This window comes from Salmo salar, chromosome ssa11, assembly GCF_905237065.1.
Source record: "Salmo salar chromosome ssa11, Ssal_v3.1, whole genome shotgun sequence".
Classification (NCBI taxonomy): Eukaryota; Metazoa; Chordata; class Actinopteri; order Salmoniformes; family Salmonidae; genus Salmo; species Salmo salar.
Window position 1 is genome coordinate 101,845,931 of NC_059452.1, and position 12,432 is coordinate 101,858,362.

A 12,432-nucleotide genomic window follows, 5' to 3' on the forward strand; every position below is an offset into this window, starting at 1 on the left:
TGTGTACGTGTTTGTGTTTGTGTGTACGTGTTTGTGTTTGTGTGTTTGTGTTTGTGTGTACGTGTTTGTGTGTACGTGTTTGTGTTTGTGTGTTTGTGTTTGTGTGTACGTGTTTGTGTTTGTGTGTTTGTGTTTGTGTGTACGTGTTTGTGTGTACGTGTTTGTGTTTGTGTGTTTGTGTTTGTGTGTACGTGTTTGTGTTTGTGTGTTTGTGTTTGTGTGTACGTGTTTGTGTGTACGTGTTTGTGTTTGTGTGTTTGTGTTTGTGTGTACGTGTTTGTGTTTGTGTTTGTGTGTACGTGTTTGTGTGTACGTGTTTGTGTTTGTGTGTACGTGTTTGTGTTTGTGTGTACGTGTTTGTGTTTGTGTTTGTGTGTACGTGTTTGTGTGTACGTGTTTGTGTTTGTGTGTACGTGTTTGTGTTTGTGTGTACGTGTTTGTGTTTGTGTTTGTGTGTACGTGTTTGTGTGTACGTGTTTGTGTTTGTGTGTACGTGTTTGTGTTTGTGTGTACGTGTTTGTGTTTGTGTTTGTGTGTACGTGTTTGTGTGTACGTGTTTGTGTGTACGTGTTTGTGTTTGTGTGTACGTGTTTGTGTGTACGTGTTTGTGTTTGTGTGTACGTGTTTGTGTTTGTGTGTACGTGTTTGTGTTTGTGTTTGTGTGTACGTGTTTGTGTGTACGTGTTTGTGTGTACGTGGTTGTGTGTACGTGTTTGTGTGTACGTGTTTGTGTTTGTGTGTACGTGAGTGGTTGTGTGTGTGTATGCATAGAGGAGGTTCGGGTGCTAGGGTCGTGGGATCAGACTGAGTTTCCCCATTACCATGACTATACAACAGCTGTCTAAACCACACACACACACACACACACACACACACACACACACACACACACACACACACACACACACACACACACACACACACACACACACACACACACACACACACACACACACACACACACACACACAACCCACATACACACTTACACTTTATTCTCAGGGGTATAAACACAGGATCTTAAATGATGTTAATCATTATATAAAGTAGACTGCTCTGCTCTCTCTCTCTCTCTCTCTCTCTCTCTCTGTATCTCTCTTTCTCTGTATCTCCATCTCTCTCTTTCTCTGTATCTCTCTCTCTCTCTCTCTCTCTCTCTCTCTCTTCTCTGTATCTCTCTCTCTCTCTTTCTCTGTATCTCTCTCTCTCTCTGTATCCCTCTCTCTCTCTCTCTCTCTCTCTCTCTCTCTCTCTCTCTCTCTTTTCTCTGTATCCCTCTCTCTCTCTCTCTCTCTCTCTCTCTGTATCCCTCTCTCTCTCTCTCTCTCTCTCTCTCTCTCTCTTTCTCTGTATCCCTCTCTCTCTCTCTCTCTCTCTCTCTTTCTCTGTATCTCTCTCTCTATCTCTCTGTATCTCTCTCTCTATCTCTCTCTCTCTCTCTCTCTCTCTCTCTCTCTCTCTCTCTCTCTCTCTCTCTCTCTCTCACACACACACACACACACACACACACACACACACACACACACACACACACACACACACACACACACACACACACACACACACACACACACTCCAAGAGTTTCCCTCGCACCATGCCTACACAACAGCTGTCTAATCCACACACACACACACACACACAAACACAACCCACACTTACACTCAGGGGTATAAACACAGGATCTTAAATAAGGTTAAGCACTATATAAAATAGACTGTTCTGCTCTCTCTCTCTCTCTCTCTGTCCACTTCTCTCGCTCTCCTTCTCACACACACACACACACACACACACACACACACACACACAGCCCCTCCAAGAACAACATCCAGTACTTCTCCCCTGTGCAGCATAATCCCACTGAAGTCATGTAATAGTGGTTGACTATGGGTCTGTCTCAAATGGCAGCCTGTACCTTATGTAGAGCCTTATGGGCCCTGGTAGGGAATAGGGAATAGGGTGCCATTTGGGATGTACACAATAAACCTGATAGACACTGAACCATCAGACTGGAGGAATATACTGTTTAATACATATATTTAGATACTGAACCATCAGACTGGAGGAATATACTGTTTAATATATGTATTTAGATACTGGATCCCACTATGTGTGTGTGTGTGTGTGTGTGTGTGTGTGTGTGTGTGTGTGTGTGTGTGTGTGTGTGTGTGTGTGTGTGTGTGTGTGTGTGTGTGTGTGTGTGTGTGTGTGTGATACTCATTGTCTCTCTGTCTCTGTCTCCTGTCAGGGTGAAAGCAGGATGCCCAGCGAATCAGAAGGTAAGATGACCTCTTTATCTGGTGTGTGTGTCAAACCTCAACCGCCCTGAAGTAATCTCACACACACACACACGCACACACGCACACACGCACACACGCACACACACACACGCACACACACGCACACACACACACACACACACACACACACACACACACACACACACACACACACACACACACACACACACACACACACACACACACACACAGACACACACACCCACACACACACACACACACGCACACACACACACACGGACAGACGGACGGACGGACGGACAGACACACACACTCTGTGGGTGATTTACTGTGGTTTGTGGTTGATAAGACAGGAATTGGTAGAATGTGCTGTGAATGGTTTAAATGTTCTGTCCAGGACATTCCTTCCATGGTCACATGGTCTGATGCTGTATTATAGGTTATCAGGCTACATCCAGCTACAGTAGTTAACATCTACACCAGAATGTCTGTTAAGATGTCTTCTGTCATTTCACTCATCAATACAAATGCTCAATTGGATTATCAATACATTGATTATTGTACAGTATATGGAGACAGGAAGAATGATTTTTGAATGACCTTATGGAGTCAGTATTGGGCTCAGAGCCCCAGTGCTGCGAAGAGACTTGGAAAAAGTTCATATGCACTCGCTGGCCGTTTACTAGGTACACTTACTTAGAACCGGGTCGGACCTCCCTTTGCCTCCAGAACAGCCTGAATTCTCTGGGGCTTGGTAATGTTGCTCAATTGGTATCAAGGGACCTAACGTGTGGCAGGAAAACATTCCCCCCACTATTACACCACCTCCACCAGCCTGTACCGTTAACAGCAGGCAGGATGGGGCCATGGACTCATGCTGTTTACACCACATCCTGACTCTGTCATCAGCATGACGTAACAGGAACCATGATTCACCTAGAAACCCAAGGGTTTGATCTATTTGATTCCATTCCACTGATTCCGCTCCAGTCATTACCACCAGTCCATTCTCCCCAATTAAGGTGCCACCAACCTCTGACTCGTGCTGTTGACGCCAAATCCTGACTCTGTCATCAGCATGACGTAACAGGAACCACGATTCATTGGACCAGGTGATGTTATTCCACTCCTCAGTTGTCCAGTGTTGGTGATCGCCTGCCCACTGGACCCACTTCTTGTTGTCGTTTTAAGCTGACGGGAGAGGAACCCGCTGAGGTCGCTCCGTTCGCCGTAAACCCCTAGAGACAATGTTGTGTGTGAAGAGCCCAGGAGGAGGACCTGGCACCGACGATCACACCACACTCAAGGTCGCTTAGGTCACTCGTTTCGCCCGTTCTAACGTTCAATCGAAACGGTAACTGAATGTCTCGATGCCTGTCTGCCTGTTTTATATAGCAAGCCACGGCCACATGACACACTGTCTGTAGAAGCGAACTATTTTTGGTGAACGGGGTGGTGTACCTAATAAACTGGCCAGTGTATAGCTTATCCTTTATTCAGACCCCTGGCGCCTGGCGCCCTGGCGCCGCTCCATGGAGACGGGTAGCCTGGTTCCTATACGGGAGTTGGCATAACAGCACAAACCGATTGGAGACCAGGCTAGGAGAAAAGAGCATCTTTCTGAGATGAAGGAGCCTTTGGCTGTTGTTCACGTCTTGGACTGTGTCCTTTCTGATTGACAGGCACAGGCGTCATGGCGACCACAGGGAGTTATCGTGGCGACAGGGTGACATTCTGTGTGTTTTAATAGGGACAAAGTGTTTACGTGTATGCATGGCTGTGTGTGTGTGTGTGTGTATGTGTGTGTGTGTGTGTGTGTGTGTGTGTGTGTGTGTGTGTGTGTGTGTGTTCAGGGTGGCACCACCAGCCTAGACCCGGGTCACGTTACTGTCACTGATAGTCCAGCAGGAAGAGGTGCAGTTTGGGTAATGACACTCCAGAGGCTGCTGGGAGGTTAGGGGTTATGCCACTATCGACCTCACAAGAGGATGTGTGTGTGTGTGTGTGTGTGTGTGTGTGTGTGTGTGTGTGTGTGTGTGTGTGTGTGTGTGTGTGTGTGTGTGTGTGTGTGTGTGTGTGTGTGTGTGTGTGTGCGCGTTTGTGTGCGATGGTGTGTCCTGTGTGTGTGGTCTGCATGTCAGCCTACGTCTGAAGATATGATATTGTAGTATGTTAGATCTCTCCTCACATTCACTCTGTTGTCTGTCTGATTGAAGGTTGGCCATAGCATTCTACACTAGACTCCTTCTAACCTCAGAGCATGGAACATTATCCTGAGGTTGTCCAGAGGTTGTTAGTTTATCTTCAGTTAGGGCTGAGGGGAAGACCCTTCCTGGCATCAGTCTGCATCCCAATATATATTGCACTATTGTTGACCAGGGCCTATATGCACCATGTAGGGAATATAGATTTATACTATAGAAGTTGTAGCAGAGAGAGAACCTATACTAAAGCCACGTCTCTCTCTCTCTCTCTCTCTCTCTCTCTCTCTCTCTCTCTCTCTCTCTCTCTCCCTCTCTCCCTCTCTCTCTGCTCTCTCTTTCTCTCTACTCTCTCTCTCTCTCTCTGCTCTCGCTCTCTCTCTCTGCTCTCTCTCTCTCTGCTCTCTCGCTCTCTCTCTCTCGCTCTCTCTTCTCTCTCTCTCTCTTCTCTCTCTCAATTCAATTTAAGGGCTTTATTGGCATGGGAAACATGTGTTTACAATGCCAAAGCAAGTGAAATAGATAATAAACAAAAGTGATTTTCTTTTCATTCACAGTAAACATTACACTCGCAGAAGTTCCAAAAGAATAAAGAGATTTTAAATGTCATATTATGTATATATACAGTGTTGTAACGATGTACAAATAGTTAAAGTACAAAAGGGAAAATAAATAAACATAAATATGGGTTGTATTTACAATGGTGTTTGTTCTTCACTGGTTGCCCCTTTTCTTGTGGCATCAGGTCACAAATATTTCCGCTGTGATGGCACATTGTGGTATTTCACCCAGTAGATATGGCAAAATTTGATTTGTTTTAAAATTCTTTGTGGTTCTGTGTAATCTGAGGGAAATATGTGTCTCTAATATGGTCATACATTTGGCAGGAGGTTAGGAAGTGCAGCTCAGTTTCCACCTCGTTTTGTGGGCAGTGTGCACATAGCCTGTCTTCTCTTGAGAGCCTGGTCTGCCTACAGTGGTCTCTCTCAATAGCAAGGCTATGCTCACTGAGTCTGTAAAGGTCAAAGCTTTCCTTAAGTTTGGGTCAGTCACAGTGGTCAGGTATTCTGTCACTGTGTACTCTCTGTTTAGGAACAAATAGCATTCTAGTTTGCTCTGTTTTTTTGTTAATTCTTTCCAATGTGTCAAGTAATTATCTTTTTGTTTTCTCATGACTTGGTTGGGTCTAATTGTGTTGCTTTGCTGTCCTCTCTCTCTCTCTCTCTCTCTCTCTCTCTCTCTCTCTCTCTCTCTCTCTCTCTCTCTCTCTCTCTCTCTCTCTCTCTCTCTCTCTCTCTCCTCTCTCTCACTGTGGATAGACAGTTTAGATATGTGCATATTGCACAGTCTAGCAATGACTCAAATCAAACCTCCCTCAACCCCCCCCCCCTCAACCTCCACACAACCCAAACCTCCCCACAACCTTTGTACAACCTCCCCACAACCTTCGTACAACCACCCCACAACCTCCCTTCAATGTAGTAGCAGAGACCTTTAATCTCTGTAAAGATGCAATGATTTATTTCCAATCCATTTCCTCTAGCAGGAGAATGAATATGTAATTCTGGAACATTATTTTTGTAGTCTTATCAGCTTAGCTGCTCTGCTCCTTCTCTCACTGATCAACAACTCAACTCTATCACAACTCTGCTTTAATCCCACAGTCTCATCATACACACACAGTGGTTCTCTCTGACCACACAGTGGTTCTCTCTGACCACACAGTGGTTCTCTCTGACCACACAGTGGTTCTCTGACCACACAGCGGTTATCTCTGACCACACTGTGGTTCTCTCTGACCACACAGTGGTTCTCTCTGACCACACAGTGGTTCTCTCTGACCACACAGCGGTTCTCTCTGACCACACAGCAGTTCTCTGACCACACAGTGGTTCTCTCTGACCACACAGTGGTTCTCTCTGACCACACACAGTGGTTCTCTCTGACCACACAGTGGTTCTCTCTGACCACACAGTGGTTCTCTCTGACCACACACAGTGGTTCTCTCTGACCACACAGTGGTTCTCTCTGACCACACAGTGGTTCTCTCTGACCACACAGTGGTTGTCTGACCACACAGAGGCACGCCCATTCCGTCGTGTCATTCTGGCTGTACTAGTGGGCCTTGTGAGGATATGGGAAGTGGGAGAGAGGTATGGTTTTCCATTCAGGTGTCCACCGCCTCAGGTCTAGCTAAAGGTTGTGTGTGTGTGTGTGTGTGTGTGTGTGTGTGTGTGTGTGTGTGTGTGTGTGTGTGTGTGTGTGTGTGTGTGTGTGTGTGTGTCGGGAAAAGAAAAAAGGTGAAACTAATCTACGCCTGCTCTGATAAAAACCTTAGGGCATTTAGCCTCGGGGGATGCCTTGCTTGACCACACCCTCCTTCCTTGCTCCTGGCCTGCCCTGCCTCTTCCACCAATCCATTTGTTTTTATGGACAGAAATGAGCAGAAGCTCTGAGCTGTCCGATCAGGTCCATTGTCAGCTCACTGGACTAACAAACTGGCTGACTAATCTGTTCAGGAACTTCAGTATCCCTTGGCCTTGGCCAGCAATGGATAGTTGTATCTCCTTTATCCTTTATTCTTTAGCCAAACATATTTATTCAGTGAGTCTAAATGATTAACATTAGCTGCTGGCTGGATGATTTCATCAATCTAGCTATCTAATGTTAACTAGCTATCTAGCTATGTAGAGCTAACATTAGTCATTTCGTTAGCTAGCTATCTAGCTATGTAGAGCTAACATTAGTCATTTCGTTAGCTAGCTATCTAGCTATGTAGAGCTAACGTTAGTAATTTTGTTAGCTAGCTATCTAGCTATGTAGAGCTAACTTTAGTCATTTTGTTAGCTATCTATCTAGCTATGTAGAGCTAACGTTAGTAATTTTGTTAGCTAGCTATCTAGCTATGTAGAGCTAACATTAGTCATTTCGTTAGCTAGCTATAGATTGGATCATTTTAGTTAGTTTTAAAGGACGAGTAAACTGCTTTTTGTTTTCCATGAACACTTTTGTTCACTCTCTCAACCTCCTTTTAACCTCCCCACAACCACCCCACAACCACCCCACAACCTCCCCACAACCACCCCTCAACCTCCCCACAACCACCCCTCAACCTACCCTCAACCTCCTGTCAACCTCCCAACGACAATCAATCATATATTTATCATGTATTTATAAAGCCCTTTTTACATCAGCTTCTACACCTGCATTGCTTGCTGTGTGGGGTTTTAGACTGGGTTTCTGTACAGCACTTTGAGATATCAGCTGATGTAAGAAGGGCTTTATAAATACATTTGATTTGATTTGAATTTGATGTCACAAAGTTCTGTACAGAAACCCAGCCTAAAACCCCAAACAGCAAGCAATGCAGATATAGAAGCATGGTGGCTAGCAAAAACTCGCTAGAATGGCCAGAACCTAGGAGGAAACTTAGAGAGGAACCAGGCTATGAGAGGTGGCCAGTCCTCTTCTGGCTGTGCCGGGTGGAGATTATAACAGTACATGACCAAGATGTTCAACACCCCTGGCTAAATCTGGTTCTTTTCCAGGTTTCTTCCTAGGTTCCTGCCTTTCTAGGGAGTTTTTCCTAGCCATCGTGTTTCTACATCTGCATTGCTTGCTGTTTGGGGGTTTGAGGTTGGGTTTCTGCATCAGCACTTTGTGAAAACTGCTGATATTAAAAGGACTTTGTAAAATACCTTTGATGGATTGACCTCTCCACTTGAGAGAGAACCAGATCTATATTCATTAACGTGTACTTCATTCATCTTTATTACTTAACCCTGTATGACAAAGAGTAAGTGCTTAACGCTGCATTTGGCATAGGCCACGTCCCAATAGTTTTGACCAGGGCCCATAGGGTTCTGGTTAAAAGTAGTGCACTACATAGGGAAAAGGGTGCGGATTGGGACACATAGGTTGTCTCTCTCATCAGACTAATGTGTATTGACCTACAATACCCGGGGGGGTTGGCTAAAGATGCCACAGTCAACCATATGTCTGTTGGTTCTGCAACATTAGCTAATTACTGTCTTCTATATCCTCATATAGCCTGACCAGACAGAGATAGTAGAGCTGACTATAACCTCATATAGCCTGACCAGACAGAGATAGTAGAGCTGACTATATCCTCATATAGTCTCACCAGACAGAGATAGTAGAGCTGACTATATCCTCATATAGTCTCACCAGACAGAGATAGTAGAGCTGACTATAACCTCATATAGCCTGACCAGACAGAGATAGTAGAGCTGACTATATCCTCATATAGTCTCACCAGACAGAGATAGTAGAGCTGACTATATCCTCATATAGCCTGACCAGACAGAGATAGTAGAGCTGACTATAACCTCATATAGCCTGACCAGACAGAGATAGTAGAGCTGACTATATCCTCATACAGCCTGACCAGACAGAGATAGTAGAGCTGACTATAACCTCATATAGCCTGACCAGACAGAGATAGTAGAGCTGACTATATCCTCATACAGCTTGACCAGACAGAGATAGTAGAGCTGACTATAACCTCATATAGCCTGACCAGACAGAGATAGTAGAGCTGACTATATCCTCATATAGCCGGACCAGACAGAGATAGTAGAGCTGACTATATCCTCATATAGCCTGACCAGACAGAGATAGTAGAGCTGACTATAACCTCATATAGCCTGACCAGACAGAGATAGTAGAGCTGACTATAACCTCATATAGCCTGACCAGACAGAGATAGTAGAGCTGACTATATCCTCATATAGCCTGACCAGACAGAGATAGTAGAGCTGACTATAACCTCATATAGCCTGACCAGACAGAGATAGTAGAGCTGACTATATCCTCATACAGCTTGACCAGACAGAGATAGTAGAGCTGACTATAACCTCATACAGCTTGACCAGACAGAGATAGTAGAGCTGACTATATCCTCATATAGCCTGACCAGACAGAGATAGTAGAGCTGACTATATCCTCATATAGCCTGACTAGACAGAGATAGTAGAGCTGACTATATCCTCATACAGCCTGACCAGACAGAGATAGTAGAGCTGACTATAACCTCATATAGCCTGACCAGACAGAGATAGGGTGCATACCCTTTATAGTGCACTAATTGTGACAGCGTCCCATAGGGCTCGGGTCAGATGTATTGGACTCTAAAGGGAATAGGGTGTAATTTGGAATGCAACCAGAGACAGACTGCTCTGTGTGCGGTTACCTTGGTCTGATTCTGTGGGCTGCTCTGTGATCGACTGTTGCTGCTCTAGAGGGCAATGTGCTGTGTTGTATTATGTTGAGCGAGACAGAGATAGCCCCAGACCTCAGGGGGAGTGATGACGTTACCAAGCCCAGGAAAAGTCCCAGTCCCTGGGGAGAGAGGGAGGGAGAGAGGCCCCTCTTGGAGGATGTGGAGGAGGGAGTATGAGAAAGTAATGAGAATGTAGAGGGGGGATGAAGGGGGATGAAGGGCTCTCCTAAACATAGACAAGTAAATAAAGCCAGTGTAGTGTTTAGAACTAGGCCTTTATAAGACCCCACTGTTTACCATGGCTGCTACAGCTGAGGATATTTTCATTCCTCTCCATCCATCCATCCCTCCATCTCTCCATCCCTCTCTCCCAGAGAAGCTGACCCAGATCAGAGATGTTACATTTATTATTTTTAACCATCCCACGAAATAGTCCTGGATTCCACACAGGGAGACAGGGAGACAGGGACAGAGAGAGACAGGGAGAGACAGGGAGAGACAGAGAGAGACAGAGAGACAGAGAGAGAGAGAGAGAGAGATACTGTAAATAGATGGATGGAAATAGAGTTGGCAGTGTTTTCATGAATTGTTGATATTCAGCATTTATACTGCTGAGAAAACATTGAATGCACACACACGCAGAGTATAAAGGGTGAGAGAATAAAGGGGGAGAGAAAGGGATAGAGAATAAAGGGATAGAGAATAAAGGGGAGAGAATAAAGGGATAAGAGAATAAAGGGATAGAGAATAAAGGGATAGAGAATAAAGGGATAGAGAATAAAGGGGAGAGAATAAAGGGGAGAGAATAAAGGGGAGAGAATAAAGGGGAGAGAATAAAGGGATAGAGAATAAAGGGATAGAGAATAAAGGGATAAGAGAATAAAGGGGAGAGAATAAAGGGAGAGAATAAAGGGGAGAGAATAAAGGGGAGAGAATAAAGGGGAGAGAATAAAGGGATAAGAGAATAAAGGGGAGAGAATAAAGGGGAGAGAATAAAGGGATAGAGAATAAAGGGGAGAGAATAAAGGGGAGAGAATAAAGGGGAGAGAATAAAGGGGAGAGAATAAAGGGGAGAGAATAAAGGGATAAGAGAATAAAGGGGAGAGAATAAAGGGGAGAGAATAAAGGGATAGAGAATAAAGGGGAGAGAATAAAGGGATAAGAGAATAAAGGGATAGAGAATAAAGGGATAGAGAATAAAGGGAGAGAGAATAAAGGGGAGAGAATAAAGGGGAGAGAATAAAGGGATAGAGAATAAAGGGATAGAGAATAAAGGGATAGAGAATAAAGGGGGAGAGAATAAAGGGGAGAGAATAAAGGGGAGAGAATAAAGGGGGAGAGAAAGGGATAGAGAATAAAGGGATAGAGAATAAAGGGATAGAGAATAAAGGGGGAGAGAATAAAGGGGAGAGAATAAAGGGGAGAGAATAAAGGGGGAGAGAATAAAGGGTGAGAGAATAAAGGGGAGAGAATAAAGGGATAGAGAATAAAGGGGAGACAATAAAGGGATAGAGAATAAAGGGATAAGAGAATAAAGGGGAGAGAATAAAGGGGGAGAGAATAAAGGGGAGAGAATAAAGGGGGAGAGAATAAAGGGGAGAGAATAAAGGGATAGAGAATAAAGGGATAGAGAATAAAGGGATAAGAGAATAAAGGGGAGAGAATAAAGGGGGAGAGAAAGGGATAGAGAATAAAGGGATAGAGAATAAAGGGATAGAGAATAAAGGGATAAGAGAATAAAGGGGAGAGAATAAAGGGGAGAGAATAAAGGGGAGAGAATAAAGGGGGAGAGAATAAAGGGGAGAGAATAAAGGGATAGAGAATAAAGGGGGAGAGAATAAAGGGGAGAGAATAAAGGGGAGAGAATAAAGGGGGAGAGAATAAAGGGGAGAGAATAAAGGGATAGAGAATAAAGGGGAGAGAATAAAGGGATAGAGAATAAAGGGGAGAGAATAAAGGGGAGAGAATAAAGGGATAGAGAATAAAGGGTGAGAGAATAAAGGGGAGAGAATAAAGGGGAGAGAATAAAGGGGGAGAGAATAAAGGGGAGAGAATAAAGGGATAGAGAATAAAGGGATAGAGAATAAAGGGATAAGAGAATAAAGGGGAGAGAATAAAGGGATAAGAGAATAAAGGGATAGAGAATAAAGGGGAGAGAATAAAGGGATAGAGAATAAAGGGGGAGAGAATAAAGGGGAGAGAATAAAGGGGGAGAGAATAAATGGGAGAGAATAAAGGGGGAGAGAATAAAGGGTGAGAGAATAAAGGGGAGAGAATAAAGGGATAGAGAATAAAGGGGAGAGAATAAAGGGGAGAGAATAAAGGGGGAGAGAATAAAGGGGGAGAGAATAAAGGGATAGAGAATAAAGGGTGAGAGAATAAAGGGGAGAGAATAAAGGGGAGAGAATAAAGGGATAGAGAATAAAGGGGGAGAGAGTAAAGGGATAAGAGAATAAAGGGATAGAGAATAAAGGGGGAGAGAATAAAGGGGAGAGAATAAAGGGGAGAGAATAAAGGGATAGAGAATAAAGGGGGAGAGAATAAAGGGGAGAGAATAAAGGGGGAGAGAATAAAGGGGAGAGAATAAAGGGGGAGAGAATAAAGGGTGAGAGAATAAAGGGGAGAGAATAAAGGGATAGAGAATAAAGGGGAGAGAATAAAGGGATAGAGAATAAAGGGATAAGAGAATAAAGGGGAGAGAATAAAGGGGAGAGAATAAAGGGGAGAGAA

The 12,432-nt window shown here is 44.3% G+C and overlaps 1 protein-coding gene across 3 annotated transcripts in view; it reads left to right on the forward strand.

Annotated features, from left to right (window-relative positions):
- The window catches only part of stard13a (StAR related lipid transfer domain containing 13a), a 177,410-nt gene that overhangs the window by 31,785 nt on the left and 133,193 nt on the right, over positions 1–12,432 (forward strand). For all 3 annotated transcript variants that reach the window (XM_045690197.1, XM_045690196.1, XM_045690198.1), the window contains one exon: positions 2,247–2,277. In XM_045690197.1, coding sequence (XP_045546153.1) covers positions 2,247–2,277 — 31 coding nt within the window. The remainder of the gene's footprint in view (positions 1–2,246; positions 2,278–12,432) is intronic.